Raw genomic sequence first — 20,310 nt, 5'->3', positions numbered from 1 at the left:
TTTACTCAATTTTAAATACAGACATAAGCCTATCTATTTATAAATACGGTATATATAAATGAATGGGGCGAGGTCCACAGACTTTTGCTGCATGTCATTCCACCTCTCTCTACTTTCCTTTCCATAAAACACAAAAATAGGTTTTTAGTTTAAAATGGACCTTTTTCAAATGACTTATTTCAGGGGACTTTGAGTCCTTTGAAAAAATCCTCTGAATAAAATTAAAAAAATATGTATTTAACTGACTATATCATATGTGTATTGCCTCATTTCATTATTCCAAGATGTATAATTTAGGCAGATTTATTCATTTACAGTATGTATTTAATGATGAATAAAATGTAATTTCATACCCATGTGTCCCTGTCTGCCACAAACACATGACGAAATCAGGCTTTTCCATTTTATTAAGTTCCATATACATCAATATTTCTTCATGTAATGTAATACAAAAAAAATACAAAAAAAGAAATCAAGTGAAAATCTGACTTTTTTTTTTTATACAAACGGCCTCAAATGCAATTTCATAATTCCCGGTCAGTCACTACTGCAGAGCCATCCATCTACAATCGGTCATTACTGTACTTTCAGTAGGTTATGGAGGTTCATCCAAGCAGACTACTGATGTCCAGTTGTTTAGTAAAACTGTCTTTCATGCCACTTCAGACTAAACAATGAGGAAATGGGAAAGAAACAAAACATTGTTCCACAGATCTGAATTTCGACACCAAATTCAATTTCTTATTTCTCATTGGACATGATGACCACAACAATGGCCTGAGGGGAATTTCTTTAACAAAAACAAAAAATAACCATGGAAATATGAGAGCTCCTTAAGAGTCTGTTCTCCGAGGTAAACTTTCTTCTGAAATGCCTCAGTCGCTCACGCTTCCTCAGTACAGTCCCACAGATTAAGACAGGTCCAGAAAACGGTCCCGTTAAGAGCTGAAACGGGCAGAAGGCAGCTCTGCCTGGACAGCTCTGTGAAAGCAGCAGTGCTAGTTGCACCGTCAGTCAAACGGAGCAGATCCCAAACACAGCGCGAGGCAGTCTAGCAGTTACAGTTCAGAAAAGCCATATTCTTGGCAAGTGCATTTTGTTTGACCAATGTGCGACGCTCTCTAAGAGGCTGACGAACACTGTAGCTTGTTGTTATGAGACCTACAGAATGCAGAGAGAGGGGAAAGTTGAGAGCCCTTTCGCTTTTTTTGTTGGTTTATTGTTGTGACATCTCGGGAAAAAAATAAAAAAAATAAAAAAAGACACAGGATGCAAATGAGTCGGTAGAGGATCCTGCAGCCATGTTGGGTGTAATTTATTGGGAATGCCTTTATTACTTGAAGAAACTTTCCACAACTACAAAACTGAGGTTACTTCGTGAAGTTAGGAACAGGACAAACTCAAATGAGTCACTCTGTGTAGTACATTTTAGTCTTATAAAATAATACCATCTAAAATTATTTGTTTCATAATTATTTAAAACATTCAAAGTGTTAGATATATCTTACAACCTCTGTACATGATAAAAAGTATGTACATTCAAGACAACCACCTTAACAACCAGCTCAATCAAACTCAACAGGGATGTAACATACAAAGCATCTCATAAATATCTCTGTGTAATAAAATATGCAGCTTTATATATATATTTTTTATATCCAAAAAGGTCAAGACATTATCCAATCCAACTCAGCTGTAGGACAGAAAATAAATACAAGTTAGGAACTAAAATGCATTTAAAATCCCTCTGAAATCACCCGTAGCGACTGTGATGAACTGAAAAAAAAAAGGCCAGGTTGAAAGACGTGATGAGAAGAAAGCATGTCCCTGGATTACATGATAAACGCATGTCAACATGGCTGCCGTTCTGTGATCAAACTGAATATTCCTATGGTTACCAAACATGTTAAATTGGTGGTGTCTACTTGAAAGCACATTTTTCACAGACTGCGTGCATGTTTTTTCATCGTTAATGTGTTTTCTTTTGCGGCTCTGGAAACAGAAAGTCATTATTACTAAAGACCCCAGCATCCAGTCCAGACTCCAGCTAGACTGGCCCACTTAAGAATCTGACAATCTGTAAGAAAGAAGAAAATGGGATGGCATAAATCAAAAGGCATGCAGCAAAGGTGAACAGACACAAATGCAAGATGGCTCACGGATACAAAAGTCACACGCCACTAAAAATATGTTGGACAGCGGACAACTTGTCTAAATGTCCGTCAGCTCGGTTCGTCGCAGTACGGCCAAGCAAAGGCGACAGCTTAAAGCCAACTACAAGTAAAGCATGTTCTACTGCAAAATAACACGTACTACACATGTCGGTGATATGAACAAAAAGTGAATGATAGGCATAAATGCATAAATCAAGAAACGACTGACATGCCAGCCGGTGAGGCCAGAGTCAGCGCTTTACAACACACAAATATAAGCATGGGAAAAGGAAGAGAGAAACTTGGGAAACCTCCAGAGTCTGCAGTAGTGAGAGCACCTGACCTTACCTGCTCGCTTTGAAACCTTTAAGCTTCTGTACAAAGAAGGCTTCGAGCACCTCGGCACACTGAAAGAAGGGCGTGTCGTTGGGGTTGTAATAGCGACAGTTGTCGAAGATTTTGGTCACGTCGGCCACAAACTCTGTGAGCTTGTGGTAATGTCGCTTCTGCAAACGGGTTTCCATCGTGGAGAAGTCTACGAGGGACAGAGAAACACGGGATTTATTGACAGAACGCACATAACATTTTTGCCGCAGCCTGGTTAAAAAACAAACAAATTTCCACTGTAAAAATGATACACAGCCCAAATTTTGCGCGCCCCGACCCGATTCAAGAAATTCCAGCCCGGTCTGGGTTGAATTGGGTCCAATCGGGTTTGGGTGAAGAGAATCAAAGCTCTACTCTTCCCACCTTTCACAGACAGACATTGGACATTTGCCAGGATTAAAGATTTGTTCTCACCCATTGGCTCCTTGATCACCCGATAATAATCAGGAGCGTCGTGGGGATCCACCGGTTCAAGGAACGGCCATGCCATTTTATGAGACTGTTGAGTGAAACAAGAAATGATTGCACAACACATTTTTAAAATGAGAACCAATAATACAAAAACCCAGAACGACTATAGATTATTTGCCAAATTCCTTGCAATGCAATTGGATGTTTAAGTGTTCTGGTTGTAAAGCAAGAGTGAGAGTGAAGCGATACCCTTCAAGTTAATATAAAATCTCTAATTTATTCTAAATATTTCCTCAAGATCTTTGAGAATACAGTTCAAGGCCTTTTGAAAACGATAAGACCTTATAATATTTATCTGTGTTACAAAGATCATTATGGGGTTGAATAGAGGCCAATCTATTTCTTTTAATTTCAGCCATTCTCAACTTAAGTTTTCACCACCAATGTTTTGAAGAATTTAAATATAATAATGACATGTTTTATACTGCAGGAATTAAGAATACAGGTGGTTTGGGTGTACCAGAACATGTTGTGCCGACGGATGATTTCACCACGATGGAGCCACCATTGTGATGCCACGCCCCGTCGGTCTTAAACTAGCAAAGACACTTGCGTCGGGCTTTGCGCTGTGCAGGGTGCAAGATAGGGCCCTTTAAATGGAGCATTATCAGCATGCGGCAAGGTCATGCTCTGCGCCTCGGCTTGGACACAGCGGTCTCGAGCGAGAGAGAAAAACCGTTAACGCGGAACGCTTGTGGACACTACTGTGTGCGTGCATCACTAAGAAAGTCTGATGCCCTGTGGGTACGGGACAATGCGGGGGCATAGCCATGTCATACTGTCTATTACAGAGGGCATTTAATGGGGCTCTAATCGATGTCACACGTGTTTTAGGCTACATTTGTTGTCACATGCAGCAAACATCCGCGAGCTGCCTGTCCCCAGAACACTGTAAAAAAAACGCGGTCTCTGTAGACAGCCCAGGGTCTACAAACGCCAACAAAAAACAAACTGTGCCCACCTGCACTACAAAGCATACACAAACAGTGTTCCAGCCAATAACCGACAAGAAGGTTTGGGGGGTGGGGGAGGGGACGGGATGAGGTGGGAGGGGCAAGCTATTCTCGTTTTGTTTTATAATAATTCAAACGTTACCAAGAAGCAACGTCACCCAACATTGCTTAGAGCACCTTTAAATGTATGTCTGATTGTTTCTATGTTACTGTTTGGCCACGGTAATAGAAAGAGATGTAGTAAAATACAAGTGCTTTCTTCCTTGTTAAGCACTTTTTATCTTGCTTTTACATTTGATGTTATAAATATTACATATGTTAAACATGGGTTTTCCATACCTGTAACGAGCGTAATATTCTTTTCAACCCCTCGTAGTCTTTGTCAGTGAGCGGCGTGAGGACTGTCATGGCATCTTCTGTCGACTGACACTGCGGGCACACGTACAGATCAATGTGAGTGGCCTCGCTCTGCAGGATGCCCACGCAGCGCCCGTGGTACCAGTTCTGGCAGCGGTCGCAGCCAATGTAAAATCTGTGGGGGGAGACACGGCAGTTAGCGCCAACCAATGAAAAGCTTCCATATGTACGAAGCTGACGACAGTTGTGTTATGTAGAGGAGCCATACTGGGACTCGTCGTACGGCGTCCGGCAGATGCAGTACAACTCCTCGTTGCTGCCGCCCTCCTGACCACGTTTACAGTCGTTGCACACAAAGTCCTCCAGCTTCTTGGCCTCTTTCTCTGTGATGCCAACGCACGCGCCGTGAAACCAGTTGGAGCACAGGTCGCACCCTATGTAAAACCTAAAAAGGAGGAAAGATTATTCATTTTTGTCTCGCTTAAATCGTCATGACATCACCAGTGTGTTGCAGTGAAAAGGCAAAGGTCTTCCCCTTCCGGTTGACCACCACGGGACCCCTAATTCAGAAACAATTTGTACGGCAGTGAATGGGAAAACACTTCATTTTTTTTCCAACCCCGTTTGAAATGAGCCAAGACAATTTAAAAGACAATTTGGCAAGTCAAGAAAGTTTGTCATGAAACTGTGTTGTATGTAACAGCAAGTATAAGACCGTGAAAATACGCAAACAAAACAACTGCTGCCACATAAGTGACGTCTCTCTGAAGCTACGATGTGTTTTGTACCGCGATGTCTAGTTACACGAGCAACGGATCTTGCTCGTCCTTTCGCTTCTCGGCTGCTTGAACTTTGCTGAATAAAAACACATCGGCTAAGATTACGTTACACGTGTTGTTGAACCTTGCTGAGCACATTATTTGTGGGAAACGAGAGATGTAGTTCACTGAGCGGTTAAACAGAAAACTAAGTGGCGCTACAACAAACTCACTTTATTCAGTTGCAAAGTTAACTTTCAAACTTCACAAACACCATATGTGTAATTCATGGCTCAATTTACCCGTTCCCTACCATCCATATTTTTTCCTGAAAAAAGGTCCCACAAGGTCCACCGGATGAGAGGGACTTCTCTCTCGCCCCCCCCCCCCCAACCCAAGAGCTTACTTTGACTCGTCGTAGGCCGTTTTGCAGATACAGTACAATTTGGTGTCCTTCTTGTGATCCTTTGAGGTAGAAGAGAGCTTCTTCTTCTTTTTGTGTTTTAATGAGCTGGAATCTCCGTCCTTGTCTTTGTCCCTGTCTTTGTCCTTGTCTCTGTCCCGATGTCTGTCCCGCTCTCGGTCTCTCTCCTTCTCTCGATCCCCTTCTCTATCTTTGTCTCTGTCTCGGCATTTGTCTCTGTCCTTGTCCTTATCCCGTTTCTTCTCATGATGCCTGTCCCGGTCTTTGCTTCGGTCTTTGTCTCTGTCTCGGTCTTTGTCTCTCTCTTCTTCCCGCTTACGTTTATGGGATGAGGAGGGCGAGGTTGCTGTGTGGGTGCTGTGAGAGGAATGTGTAGAGTGGGAGAGATGGGAGGAGTGGGACGAGGCCGCCTTGACTGTTGCTGCAGCAGCCTGGACGATGGCAGCTCTGGCTTTCTCCTGTTCTTTTTGTAGCCTGGCTATGTCCCGCCTCAGCTCCTCCTGAGAAGGAGACAAGATATATAATGTCAAGGTTAGTATCTCCTCTCTGAATTTTATGCCTTCTAAAAATGATTCCTGGAGAGCTTATACACTCTATACATAGTCCCACATTGCCAGACCTATTGCCACAGCACTGTGGAGTAAGGTCTGGCTACACCACAGATGCATCCTGGGATAGGACACACACACAAAAAAAAAAAAACCCGCTTTGGGTTTTTTGCATTTCTTTATATCAATCACAATCAATGGTGGCTCTGCAGAACAGTCTGGGGTAGGAACTGTTTTCTCTGACACATTTGCAGCCCGCAAAGAAACCGCCACATCAAATATTAAATGAAGTTAACCAACAATACAGAAACATGAGCCTCATTTTGATTATAGCAGTGTTATTGCAATGTGTTCGTCATCCGTATCAATTCTGCCAATTTGTCCCAAAACATCCCAGTCATTATTTTATTTCTCATGAAGGCAGACTATGTGCTAACCTGTACTTGCAGCTGCAGCTCCTTGTCCAGCAGTGCCCTCTTCTTCAGGATCTCCGCCTTCAGCTGTTCCTTGTGCTTGTACAGCAGTGCAGTCAGCTTGGACGCATTCTGTTTGGAGCGCTTCTGCTCAACCACCTCCTCCTTCTTTCTCTTTTTAGCTGCCTGCTTCTCGTCCTTCTCAATCTTGTCGAGGATGAACTTCATCACCTGGTTGCACACGATCATTCTGTGAACAAAGGACAGCGGGGCGCTTGAGTCATTGTTGTTCAGTTGGCGATGCAGTTATGGGGAAGGAACTCAGTAAGCTTTTATATTAGGATACATTGAGGGAAAAGCAGTCAATACCATGATGAAAGCTTATAAACACAGGTTAAAGGTGTATTTCACCACTTAGTGTACATGTCCTGTTCAAATTCTTTGTTTGATGTAATTTTCTGTTTTATTTTAAGTATGTTTGTTCTTTTATGTGAAACTTTTACTGCTGCTCTCTTGGCCCGGATTTAACGGGAATATTTCTGGTAATACTACTGTCATCCACGGGACATATGCACTTATTTTAGAAGGTGTCACATTGCCACTGTGATTATTAAGTCCCAAACCTCTGGTTCTCCTCTCGCTCAGCTGCAGCCAGGCTCTTCCTCTGTTTCAGCTGTTCGGCTGTCGCATTCTGCTTCACTACCACCTGACAACAAATACACTTTCTGTTAATATTAAAGGTTTCTAGATGCTGTAAGAAAGGAATCATTGTAAATTGCTTCTATTTTTTGAGTCACACCTGTTTTGGCATGCCATCCCCGGGACTAACGGCCTGCAGAATCTGCTCCTTCGGTTCCCTTTTAGCCTCGTGGTGTTTCTTTTTCTTTGGTTTTTGTTGTTGCTGTTGCTGTTGTTGCTGTTGTTGCTGCTGCTGCTGCTGCTGTTGCTGCTGCTGCTGCTGCTGCTGCTGTTGTTGCTGTTGTTGCTGTTGTTGCTGCTGCTGCTGCTGCTGCTGTATCCTTTGGAGCTGCTCCTGGACGCTCGCTGGTGCCTGTATGGTCACCATGTTCTGGATCTGGTGGGCTTGAATTTGCCCCCCTGTCTGCTGGATCTGGATAGGCAGCTGCAGTTTGATCTGCTGGGGAACCGTGCCGCCCTGCTGCTGTGCCTGTGCCTGGATTTGGGCTTGGATCTGGGCAGCAACGTGGGGCGGCAGAGCTGAAAGAAGCTGGACAGGCTGTTGGAGGCCCGGAACGGTGATGAGCTGATGCCTGATTGGAGACTGGACCTGGAGCTGAGGCTGCGCTTGAACTTGCGGTTGGTTCTGAGGCTGGAACTGGACTTGGAGCTTAGCTTGGACTTGGGGTTGGGCTTGGACCTGAAGCTGTTGCTGGACCTGGGTTTTCTGTGGCGATTGGACTTGAAACTGGTGCTGCGTTTGGATCTGAGGTTGCTGCAGGGCCAGAGGTTGTGGGTGAATGTGGCTCTGTTGCTGGAACTGGACCTGAACCTGGGGATGGAGTTGGGTATGGATCTGGTTCTGTAGCGGAGTTTGGGCCTGAGACTGAACCTGGGGTGGAGATTGGACCTGAGGCTGTTGGTGAGCCTGCGGTTGGGTCTGAGCCGATGTTTGAAATGAAGCCTGTACCTGCGGGTGGTACTGAGGCTGGACCCTTGATTGGAGCTGGGCTTGGGCCTGGGCCTGGACTTGGGGCAAGATTTGGTTGGGGGTTTGGGACTGAAACTGCACCTGAGGTTGATTTTGAGCAGGGGGTTGTAGTGGAGCTTGGGATGGCTGCTGAGTTTGTGGCTGAAACTGAACTCGGACCTGGGGGTGGTTTTGAGCTTGTGCTTGAATGTGTGGCATTTGTTGGACTTGGCCAAAGGGCTGGACTTGAATCTGGGCACGGATTTGGGGTTGAAGTTGAGAATGGGCTTGGGGCTGGAGGTGAGGCTGCGTAGGTCTGACAGTAGAAACAACAGAAGAGACCGGCAATCCCATATGAACTTGCACAGCTGAGACTGGATTTGAGTGACCTGCTGCACGGACACAACGGTGGGGGGCTGGACGTGTCCTTGAGGAGGAAGAGACGCTTGAGGCAGAGAGGAAACGGGTGAATGTATGGAGACTGATGCAGGTGTCTGAGCTGGCTGAACTGGAGTCTGAGCTTGAGATGAAGCCGGAGTCCAAACCTGGGGCTGAGTTGCCCTCAGCTCTGTCAGAGCTACAACAGAACGAGTACAGAAGTAAAGAGAAGCAATAAATAATAATAAAAAAGTCAACCATCCTATGTAGACAAATACAGTATGCTGTTGATTTGCATAGGGTTGAGTACAGAAACCTTTCCGAAATGACTGCTATCTACCGGAGTGAATGACAATGCAAATTTTAATGCCTCATTTCGGTGTTAGTTAAATTGTTGCGTTGCTCTCTGGTGCTCTGAAACAAATGTTACAGTGAACAGAAGCATCAATGCATGTGGTGCTAGTTAACAATATACTTTGCCACAGGTAACGTTAGCCTAACGTTAGCTAATAGGTGGCTGAAACAGTTAAAATACTGACATCTAAACGGTCTAACGTGTGGCAGTATTTCACTGAAGAGGATTCCAACACCAACCGTACAACAGTCTGCAGGTAAAGAAACGGAGGACACTAGCTGCACTTTGAGACACCAGAGACCGAGAAACAAGTGTGCATCTCAAGAAACTTCAAGCTAGTGATGGCCAAATAAAGCTTTTTGTACCAGTGTCTTTTTTTCTGAGCCCACTAGATGGCGCTCTCGGTTCAACAATTGGTTGCGAATACACTAAATTGTAATGCCTTAGGCCTTTCTCTTAAAGCCAAGAATGCCATCTAGTGGGCTCAGAAAATACAGACACTGGTTCATGAAGCTTCATTTGGCCATCACTACTTCAAGCTGTTGTTGTAAAGTACCCTTCTGTCATCTAGTGGTCCTTCTTTTTGTCATTTAACAGCAACTGGCTGGTGATACAAGTTAGGGTTAATATGTTTTAAATCATTTAAATTTGACCATAGGGATTTGGCACGTCACTGTGGATTTGTGCTCTTCTTTTTTTAAAGTATTGGTCAGGGCACCATTTAGGCCCCGGCACCGTTTTAAAAATATAATTTAAGCACCGGTATTGGAAAGAACCCAAAATGCTACCCAACCCTAGATTGATATATCAATGTGGGAATTGAGGTGGGTTCCTTACCTGGCACTGAAGGTGTTGTAGAGGTGGCTGTGACTGGTGTGACAATAGCATTGGCCACAGCAGCATGAAGGGGAACCGGGGCTGTAGCCTGGATTTGGGTTAGAGCTTTGGCCGGGAATGGGACAGCAATTTGGGTGGACACGACAGCTATGACAGGAGCAGAGACGGGTGCGAGGGCAGGAGTTGGAACTTGGACAGGGGAGGGAAGAGAGGCAGAAGCGGGCATTTGAGCTGAGTTAGTAGCGGCTACTGTTGCAGCAACTTGGGCAGACGCCTTGACTGAGACAGGGGCTAAAGCAGGGGCGGGGCTGAAGGCGTGTGTCTGGACCTGGGCTTGAGGTGCAACTTGTCCCAGGACAGGAATCGACACTGCAGTTTGGGTTTGTGTAGGAAATGAGCAAGGGGTAGGGGTGGAGACTTGGGTTGGCACAATGGCTGGGACTTGGTTTTGTGCAGGGGTTGAGGCTGTGGTAAAGACTTGTGTCTGAGACATAGGTGGGCCTGCATTTTCTGCTGGGGAAGGGACAGATCTTGCCACCTGGGGTTGTGCGGGGACAGAGGCTGGTGTGGAGGATAAAACCTGTGTGGAGGCCTGGGCTGCAATGTGTGGCAGGGCAGGAACAGGAGTGGATACTTGAGATTGTGCAGGTACTGATAACGGGGTTGCGGCTGGAACTTGGGTTTGCACAGGAACTGTGGGGGCCAAACTTGGCATTTGTGTAGGGGCAGGTACAGGGGCTGTCATTATGGTTTGGCCTGGGCCTGAAGGGGTCGTCTGGACTTGCGCAGGGGCTCTGGCTTGAGTTGGAGTTGACATTTGGGTTTGAGGGGTCTGAGGGGCTGCGGACGTTGGAGCCGATGAGGATGGGGGCATGGGAGTGAAGAGGAAGCGCTGGACCTGACCGTTGGGCATGGCTGCCTGCATTAGCTGCTGACCAGGACCAGGGATCACTGTTACACCCTGTGGGATGATTTGCAGCTGTCCCTGGGTCTGACCCTGACCCTGGATCACCACCGTCAGACCTGGGTTTCCACCCTGCAGCATTGTTGACAAAAGGAGTCTTCAGCTAACAGTGATAGAATTCTCTAATTATACATCACCATTCAAAACAAAGTTATGAGGTACTTTACAAAGGCAAGTAAACACTAAAACATTTTAAAAACTTTCTCTGCAGGAGAAAAGAAAAGAAATGTGCGCTCACCTGAGCACCCTGTGTTAGCTGCATGAGCTGTGCCATAGTGAGTTTAACTTGACCCTGCTGTGGCCTGGTGGTCTGGGAAGAAGCTACAGGTGACTGTCCAGGTGCTGGGGTGGTTGCATGAGGCGATGGTGCAGCACCTGCTGCTCTCTGAGCTGCAGTCGTCTGTACAGGCGTAGAACCAGGACCCGTCTGTGTCACAGTCGGCTTAGGTTGGCCTGTCGACAACGAGGAGAAAGAAGGAATGTTTTATTCTTATTTGTAAAACCCAGTTCAGACCAAAGATTCAGCACAAGCCTGGTTAAAACTTGCAACACGCTGGTCTGCATCATTATAAAACCCGCCATTTCACACTAGTGCAACGAGACGGTGTATCATCCAACGTTACAGTTAGCGATACCTGCTACAGTTGCATTTCTAGTGACAAATCGGAGGTTTTAGTTATGTGATCCATGCTTTGCTCTATCCTGCTCTCTCTCTTCAGCACCGCCTAGCTCGCTCGACCACATTACCGTGTTTGCGGGCAGTCGTTGAGCCTCCGTCTCAAACTCTCATTTCGACCAGTTGACAGTTTGTATAGAAAATAAAATATATTATATATCATTTTCTTTCAATAGTTTGTTGCCGACTTTACAAGCGGACTTCGCTATTGGCTGTTGAAACAGGTGACGTCCCTTGCGTACTAAAACCAGCCTCTGGCGACTTGACAAGCTGAGTCGCAGGTGACACCATCACCCGGCCTGAGTCCAGCAGAGACGGGCAGGTTCAGGACACTGCAACTTTTCCGTTTGTTTCATCTTGAATCTTGGTCTGAACTGGGCTTAAAACGTGAGCCACAAAAGCTGAAGACATTTATTTATGTAAAGAAATGAGGAGTTAGACGGACACCTTGTTGAGCCACTGCTGGACTTCTGCCTGCTGCTGCGCCCACAGAGGTAGACAGGGTTGATGACTGGCTCGTCGTTGTGCCAGGCTGTATTTTGCCTCCCGCTGTGATGGCCTGAACACAAACCCAAAAGTAAAATCCTCAATCAATGTGCTAAATAATTTCCAAGCTTCAAGTTAACACTGAAAAGGACAGGGTGAAGGACAAAAGACCTGTTGCTGGGTAACTGTTGAGGAGGTGGTGGCTCGGAGGTTGATGTTGCCAGTCGTAGGATGTAGCGTGCTGTATGTCCTAAGGTTTGCAGGGGGCCCAGAAGGAAAAATGCCCACGACTTTCTGCTGGACTATACCTGTTGGCAAGCACGATTACGTGAGGAAAAAAGCAAATTTGCATTGGGTGCATGCAGTAATACAGGTCAAGGGTGCACAGCAGCGTCGAGACATGCACTGTGTGTGGGGAAGATCCATAAAGCAATTTAAAAGGCTTCAGTTCATGGGATCACTTTAACTCAACTCAGAGAAAAGCTCAGAAAAAAATGGCATTCTTTTGGCAATAAAAGCTAAAAAAATAAATAAAAAATCTGGTTGCATCATCCATGCTCAGTGCTATCAGATTTCGCCGGTCACAGGACACTCTTCCATCCATTTAGGCAACTGTAAGTACAAACCAGCGGAAATGGATGACACTCGTGCTCCCTACCTCCTTGAGCGGTGGGCATGTTGAGCGTGACAATCTTGCTGTTAGCGGGGAGCGGGAGTTTGGCGGCGAGGACCTGGCCAGCCACAGTCACTGGGCTGCCAGCGATCTGGAAGGTTTGCTCTGAGGTGGCGATACTGCTAGCCACGGTGGCCACCGAGCCAATGGAGGCTGCAAGACACACCATGCACCACCTGCAGTCACGCATACCCACAAGGGCCACCGCGATAGCCAGTCTACGGCTGTGGTGTCCACTGGAAGGTTTGAGTCAACAATAATGAGGCTGACATTTTTTGGATGAATGCTTTAACCATTAGCCGTTTTTTTTTTTTTTTAAACTTATTTAATTTTCAGTTACTATTACACTGAACAAAATCCACAACAAAGTGCGGCAGAAGAGCTGGTAGCTAAAAGCTGCGGCTAATTCAAGTTCATGTAGCTAACTAGCGCCTTGAATCACAGTATGTCATCTCAAAGGCCTTTACAAGGAAAACGGGACAGTAATTATCATATAGCCTCCGCTATATAACAGCATCATTGTGAAATGAATGACTAACAATAGTACAGGTTACTGTGTGATGCCAGTGCATATGCTTGAGCTCGAATGATGAGGGAGAGCTGCAGGAGGAAGAGGTCTCACTCTACTTCAAATTCTGCGATTTCTTTTGCATTCTGCTTCCACCAGCTTTAAGGGCTGCTGATGAGTCAAGAAGCAGTAACTCTACCATCCTACAAGTTCAACGTGTCCCATGAAAAAAACAAAAAAACAAAATCAAAACAAAAAAACAAAACAAATTAACCCGCCTCTCCGAGTGATCAATACAAGGCCAAAATGCAAAACTCATTCTGCCTTGCCATGTGTTTAAATTCTGCTGGTAAACAGGCTATCCTGTATCCTTTTAGGATATTAAAGGACTCAAATTGAAAATACAGTTTTAACAGGATAAAGAGTGGACACAAGCAACAAAGGCAATCACATTTACCACTGTGAAAAATTTACAACAAAAAATAACCTGGAAATTTTGAAATGATTGCCTTCTGACAAACTTCTGATATAACTGTCAAATAACGATAAAAAAGGGGGGAAACGAAAAACAGTATCTTCTGACAAAGATGTTTTGTCTGCCTGCTGCTAACAGAAGACGATGGATGAGAAGGTGCACCATTCTACGTAAGATTCCTAATGGGATTAAGATGCCTTCAAATTATCGGTGTCTTTCGACCTGGCTTACCTGAGCTGTTGTTGGTCTGACCCTGCTTGACCCAAGAAGCAAAAGACTGATGAAAGTTTTTGTCTTGCTGGAAGGGAGCAGGAGAGCTCAGTTTGGAGGCCAGGACCATCTTAGCTCCAGATGTGACCTGACCTGTCCTCTGGCCCATGGACGTTGGGGTGCTGGGAGAACTGGGAGTGCTGGCCGAGGTGGTGGTGGTGGTTGTTGTGGGAGTGGTGGCTGGGGTACCCGGTCTCTGCTCCAGACGTTTCTGTAACAATAATAATACAACATTTTCAGACTCAGAATTCTAATGGCTAAGGTATAAAAAGAAAAGGAAAAAGAAAGAAAATAGTCAACAAAATGTAATAAATATCATAGCTAAAAGGCTATAGAAATAGAAATTAAAGTAAAGTACGATTAAATTAAATGTTGCCAAAGCAATAGATTATATAAATGCTTCTGGAGTACAGTGTGAACATAAATTTAACACCTGTGTGTGTGTGTGTGTGTGTGTGTGTGTGTGTGTGTGTGTGTGTGTGTGTGTTTAGTGTTCCCACCTGCTGAGCAGCCAGTCTGGCCTGTTTAAGCTGACTCTCTAAATGGGCCTTGACATCCTCGGCCGTCTTAAGACTACTGCCAGTCTTGGAGGAATCGATACCCTGGGACTTCTCCCTCTCCACTCTGTAATATCCAGGAAAAAAAGTGACAATCAGGTGAATCAGTGCTCGAACAGAATAATTCAGTGTTCCCCGAGGCAGCTAGCTGTGCGTTTCTCACCGTTCTGCAAAGGCCCTGATCTCCCACAGCTCTAGGTCCTCCTCAGGCACCCATGTCTCCACAGCAACAGGCCCAGTCAGCTTGGCTGGCTCATGCTTCTTGGGCCTCAAGGCGCTGGAGCGCAGGCCTTTCCTCTGTGGAGTAGGGGTTTCTACTCAGAAAGAGAAAGACATTTATTAAAAAAGTTGCCAAAACTCTTCCAGCAATCAATCTGGGTCATTCCTTTAAGTTGCTATTTCTATTTTGTGTGTGTGTGTGTGTGTGTGTGTGTGTGTGTGTGTGTGTGTGTGTGTGTGTGTCTGTGTGTTTAGCTTTTACCTTTGGGAGTGTCTCTGTTTCCGAGGGGACAGATGATCTTCCTGATGCAGTATTCTGAGCGGATGCCGTAAGGCCCCACGTCTCTTCGTTTTATGATCTCTGTTGTGATGATGTCTGTGTCCGTGGTTTCTGTGGCAAGAAGAAAACATGTCAGCACATTATTTAAAATGGAAAACATTTAGTAGTTCTAATAATACACGCATTCCTGCATTGGGAGATGGAGACACCAAGGTGTTGTTGGCGGATACAGAAGAGAGAACATCAGTAGTGCTGCAACTAACAATTATTTTCAATGTCGACTGCCCATTATTTTCTTGATTAATTGAATAGCTGGTCTATAAAAAGTAAATAGTGAAACATTTCGATCAGTGTTTCCCAAAGCCCGAGATGATGTTCTCAAAAGTCTTGTTTTTTCTTTGACCACAACTCAAAGATATTCAGTTTACGGTCACAGAGGAGTGAAGAAACTGCAACATATTCACATTTAAGAAGCTGGAATCAGAGAATTTAATCGATTGTCAAAATAGTTGCTGATTCATTTAGAAGTTGACAAATTATTGATTATTTGAAGTTGAACTAAAATAGAAACAAATGTAAAAGGCGTCCTCTAAGGAACACAAAGAAGATGCCCAAAGGAGGTCAAAAATTATCCGTAAAAGGCAAAGAAGTCAGTGTGCGGCACGTTCCTCACCTTTCCGTGTAGTTCCTACAGCGGCAGAGGGCTTCACAGCCATGTCATCCCACCTCAGGCAGGCCCACAGCAGCCTCAGCATCAGGCTGACCCCGGCCAGCGACCTCACAGTCTGGAGACGGTACCTGGAAAAACAAAAACAAAAAAACATGAGCCATATAAAAAAAACAAGTTACTAATTCTAACAACAGAAAGTATAATTTGAACATCAGGAAGTGAATATCACGCCCCGTTGTTTTTGGTTGTTTTTCTGAACTTTTACACCACATTAAAAGACACCAACCAATCACTTTGTGTTGTTTACTTAGGCTGCTGTCCAACTGAATAGACGGCATACTTAAAACAAAATAGGAAGCGATCGTCATTTTCATATCATAGCATTGTTCAAAGTAATTAAAAAGATTTTACCCTGACTGTTGTAAATGTGTATACTACATGTGCCAATTCTAAAATGTATTTTTTAAGTATCTCAAACAATGTGTAAAAATATTTAAATGTAACCAACCTCCATGTAATCCCAAAAGTGGGCCGAGGTGAAGGGTAGGGCCATATATCCAGGGCGGGCTTGGCGTTGTAGTTGAAGATGGGCACCTCTCTGATGCCTGCTCTCCTCGCCATTCTCTTCAGGTCATCATTTGGCAGGATGAAGATGCTCTTCTTGCTGCTCTTGGTGACAAACTTGCGGTAGGACGGTAGGGCTGTACCTGAGCGGGCCTTCTTGGATTTGAGGAACCTGAGAAGGCTGACTCGGTCTTTGGTGGAATACTCTTTGCTTATGGTCATGGAGCTGGTTGAAGTGCCCGTCTTGGTGTCGGTGACGGGAAGTTTAGTCTTCTGAGGGACAACTGCCCTGGAGCTGGGCGGAGCTGCCGCGACGGCGGTGGTGTTGGTGGTAACGGAGGAGACTGCACTACCTGCTGCTTGAGATGTCACATTTGACTTACTGATGTTGTTGGGCAGGTCAGTTGTCAGGGCGTTTTGAGGCTCTGTGGTGGTGGTGGGGTTAGTGGTGATGGAGGTCTTCAAACCTTCGCTACTGTTGTCATTATTGGTACTATTACTATTCAGGAAAGAAGGGCTAGAGGATGGAAGCTTGGTAGGTCCGGTCCCCTCACTGGCCACGGCCACATCCACGTTCTTATGGAGAGAGTCTCCTTTCTCTGCTACGTGGTTCTCTAATTTCGGGACTTTTAGGGGAGGGGGGTGACATATGTCAGACACATCATTCTGCAAGAGGTTTCCATTCATCAGAGACTTGACAGGCTCTTTCTGAGGCTCTTTTATTTCGCCTTGGACTTGACTGGCTGGGTCTGAGTTGCTGTTTGAGTCTGCAGGGTTTTCCCCAGCTCTCCCATTAACCTGGACTGGACTGGTCTTGCTTTGGTCCACCTCTATGCTTTGTCCAGTGTCTTGCTCAATTTCCTCGTACGCCCGTTTCTTAGCATTCTCTCCCACTCGAGCCACCTCTGGCTTCTGTGGTTTTTCTTTGCCTTCCATTGCATCGGATATAAAGTTGTTTTTACTGTTGGGCTCAGTGCTTGATAAGGGTTCTCCGTTCACTTCTTTGTGAGCTAAGTCCTCCCCGCAGCTCCCCTGCACAGCATTTACCTCGGTCTGTTTGCTGTGGTTAGGTGCTGCGGAATCTGATTTGGCATCCATGTCTGCCTTTATCTCCATCTGCTCCTGCCCAAAGTCAAGCTTTTTAACTACATGGTCCTTCACCTCCTCTTTTTCTTCTTTTACACACAGGTTCGCAGGAGGCTGCGGTTTGCCTATCGTGGATCCTTCAGTCTTAACTCCAGCTGTAGGCTTTGTGGCAGCCATTTTGGACACCAATGCCGCCTGTCTCATTCGCTCTAGTCTCTGCTTCTCCTCCAAGGTGAACTGTTTTACCCGTCGCTCCAAAAGCCCATCCAGTTTGGAGGGCTTTACCTTCTTCTTATAAGCTGTCCGCAGCTGGAAACCCTCACTGACGTTCACAACATCATAGTAGGGCTTTGATGCAGTGGTCTCCTCCTTCTTGGGTTGTTCTAATTTCTGAATTGGTTCGTCCCTCGCAGGCTGCACAGAAGGCAAGACAGAGCCTTTGTTTTCCGATTGATCTACAACAAAAAAGTCAGCGAGGTCATTAGATGGGAAACATATTTGTCCTCAAATAGCACCAAGGGAACTCCGGTAGATAATTAATAAATACAATTAAAATAAATTTAAATAAAACAGTTACCTGTCTCTACACTTGAAGCAGTGGTTTCTAAGCAGGGGTCAACCTCCATCTTTTCCTCTTTGCTCTTCTCTTCTGCCTTCTTTTCCTGCTCATCCTCCGTAGGTTTTTCTTCCACTTTGGAGGTCTGAGGTTTGCGGTCCTCCTCAGATGACGCAGTGATGGATGCTTCTTCATTGTCCTTGTTCAATGTGTTCTGAGCTGTCTGCTTCTCAGTTTCCATCAACTTTTTCTGCTTTTTAGTGCAAGCTGTTGCATTTTCCTTCTTAATTTTAGCTACGAAAACAGCATACAAAAATCATAATATGAGCCAGAATTGCCAGCAGCAGGAGAATATATTGAAGTAATATTGCCAGTTTGGACCTTACCCTCCAGTTCTTTGCGGTAGTTTACGTTTGTGTTCCCTGGTAGCTTTGGGACAAACCGCGGCACATGAGTCTTACTGACCCAGCTCCAGCCACCATACCCTGTCACTCTGTACTCCTCCCCCTTCTGCTTCCACACCTTGAAAGAAAAACACACAAGAACCACAATAATTTCAGAGAATGTAGCAATAATAACATATTTCGGACCAGGACCAGTTGTAACACAGGTGGTACTTTTTCAGTTGCCAGGGAGTACATGGAGAGATTGCAGATTAGCTCAACTACGTGCGTGTGAAAACTAGTTTTCAAAAAAAGTGGTCTAAACAGTTTGCTGAAAGTAATGATTAAAAAGCTGAAACAGTTAGCTAAAAGTAATGGCTAAGTGGTTGAAATGGTTAGCTTAAAGTGATGGAAAGTTAATCTGACAGGGAAGTGGGGTTACGTCTGACAAAAAAAAAAAAGAGGCTGAGAAGCACAGCTCTTGATCAGTATACATGATGTTAAACCTCCTCTATGACCACTGGAGGAGCTAAGACGCTGTTGTTTTACCTGGTGCTTGATGGGAATGGTGTACTTGACCCAAGTGGCCTGTTGCAGTGTCTCCTCATCCTCCAGTTTTTTCTCACGCTTTTTCACTTTCTCTTTATCCTCCCGCTCCATTGAGGTCATGCGATGTAGCCTGAAGCAACAAGGTACAGTTTTTAACCAAGATATAGAGGTGCATGGGCAGTATGGAAAGAAAGAAAGTTATTATTGAGCGTGCTGCTTGTTTGGTCAACAACAGTGTACTCCGAACAGGTTGAAGAAATCCCTGGTGTAGTGACACAGATGAGGAGTAGCTTGAGTCCTGTTAGCCTTTTAGAAAGTACACTACATGTTAACGTGCTTTCAGTGTGTGTGTTTTGCAGACAGTTGTTTACCTTGTGTGTCCAAGAGAATCTTTCCATACAGGCAGCATGACCACTGGTTTGATGGCACACTCCAGTATGGCCAATGCCAATGCAAACTCCCTGGCCTTGCTGCACATCTGCACGGCTTTGTTCCAGTTGGTCCTAGAAGAAAAAAAAGAGAAAAACTGTATAAAACAAAACAATAGCACAGCACAACTGACTATTCCTTTAACCACCCCACGTCTAGAGGAACTTCATGCCAGATCGTTGGTGGTCAGACAATATGGATCTCCCACAACACTTGGACAGAATGCTGTTCTGATACCAATCAGAAATGGCTCCGATACTGCCTAAAATACCCAAGCTCAGGTATCAAAATCAATATCAGAAAGAAAAAAGTATCAGACATCTCTAAAAAAGAAAAGTGAAAATATAATTTTGTATGAAATTATTAACACTTGGTAAGTCACCAAGACCTTTGTATCCATCCCTGACTTTCAGATCAACTGGATCAGAGTTGTACCTGTGCGACGCCCAGTTAGGATGCATAAATGGTCCAGGGACATTGGTCTCCAACTGGATGATGGTGAGACGCAGGGTGGAGACAGTCAGGCTCCGCGAACCGTAGATAGATCCGTTCCATTTGAACTCCGACGCGGTGGTCAGGCTGAACTTGTGGGAGAGGTGGCGCCTCTTGTCGTGGTCCTCCCGGTGCTGATGTTTGTTCAGGGCCAGGACATTGGTGCTGTACTGGTTGTGGTAGACCCTGTATTTACCCTCCTGACCCAGTTTGAACAAGTTGTTCAAGTTCACCATCAGGTCCCTTTTCAAGAAGCTGAGACGCGAAGATTCACCATCAGAGCGTACAGGAGACGACTGAAACATGAGAGATTACATTACATTCAACTACCAGACATAAAAATAGAAGCTGCTTTTTCAAGATGTGCAACTTGTATCTTTAAAACTTGAGATTGCAAAGATTTGTACAGAATGCCTTTCAGAACATACTGTACACGGGAGAACATTTCTTTACAAAGCCTGTTTTCTTGATTTTATCAATAACTAGTTGTAGTCAATGCAGTTTTTATGCTAACAAACTTTATTAACTAAATAAAACACAGGATCCTTGATGCTAGATACAACCTAGTAAGTACTGAGTTTTTTAACCAAAGTCCTCACTTTTTTCCATTTTTAAACAGATTTTCTTATGATTTCTTAAGAATTAAAATAACTTTTGTGATTGGAAAAACCCAGCCTCACCTCTTTGCTGCCTCTTGCCGTCTGGTTTTTTGATTCCTGTCCCGTTGGTCTCCCGCTATCGACCTTGGCCTTGTTGTTGTACTCGTCTGTCATTCAGAAAGCAGATGACAC

The 20,310-nt window shown here is 44.9% G+C and overlaps 1 protein-coding gene across 1 annotated transcript in view; it reads right to left on the bottom strand.

Annotated features, from left to right (window-relative positions):
* Positions 1 to 389: 389 nt before the first annotated feature.
* Positions 390 to 20,310, bottom strand: part of LOC116702358 (nucleosome-remodeling factor subunit BPTF-like) — a 29,261-nt gene continuing 9,340 nt past the window's right edge. The window contains 27 exon segments of the mRNA XM_032536535.1: positions 390 to 1,161; positions 2,502 to 2,688; positions 2,955 to 3,039; positions 4,304 to 4,496; positions 4,590 to 4,766; positions 5,486 to 6,003; positions 6,489 to 6,714; positions 7,088 to 7,170; positions 7,264 to 8,492; positions 8,495 to 8,689; positions 9,683 to 10,718; positions 10,885 to 11,099; positions 11,770 to 11,881; positions 11,980 to 12,116; positions 12,467 to 12,634; positions 13,696 to 13,945; positions 14,235 to 14,358; positions 14,455 to 14,605; positions 14,773 to 14,901; positions 15,464 to 15,588; positions 15,969 to 17,565; positions 17,688 to 17,960; positions 18,053 to 18,188; positions 18,599 to 18,728; positions 18,970 to 19,101; positions 19,463 to 19,815; positions 20,200 to 20,285. Coding sequence (XP_032392426.1) covers positions 1,122 to 1,161; positions 2,502 to 2,688; positions 2,955 to 3,039; positions 4,304 to 4,496; positions 4,590 to 4,766; positions 5,486 to 6,003; positions 6,489 to 6,714; positions 7,088 to 7,170; positions 7,264 to 8,492; positions 8,495 to 8,689; positions 9,683 to 10,718; positions 10,885 to 11,099; positions 11,770 to 11,881; positions 11,980 to 12,116; positions 12,467 to 12,634; positions 13,696 to 13,945; positions 14,235 to 14,358; positions 14,455 to 14,605; positions 14,773 to 14,901; positions 15,464 to 15,588; positions 15,969 to 17,565; positions 17,688 to 17,960; positions 18,053 to 18,188; positions 18,599 to 18,728; positions 18,970 to 19,101; positions 19,463 to 19,815; positions 20,200 to 20,285 — 8,087 coding nt within the window. The 3' untranslated portion in view covers positions 390 to 1,121.

The sequence above is a fragment of the Etheostoma spectabile genome, chromosome 15, assembly GCF_008692095.1.
Source record: "Etheostoma spectabile isolate EspeVRDwgs_2016 chromosome 15, UIUC_Espe_1.0, whole genome shotgun sequence".
Lineage (NCBI taxonomy): Eukaryota > Metazoa > Chordata > Actinopteri > Perciformes > Percidae > Etheostoma > Etheostoma spectabile.
This window is presented reverse-complemented; position numbering and strand designations above follow the sequence as displayed.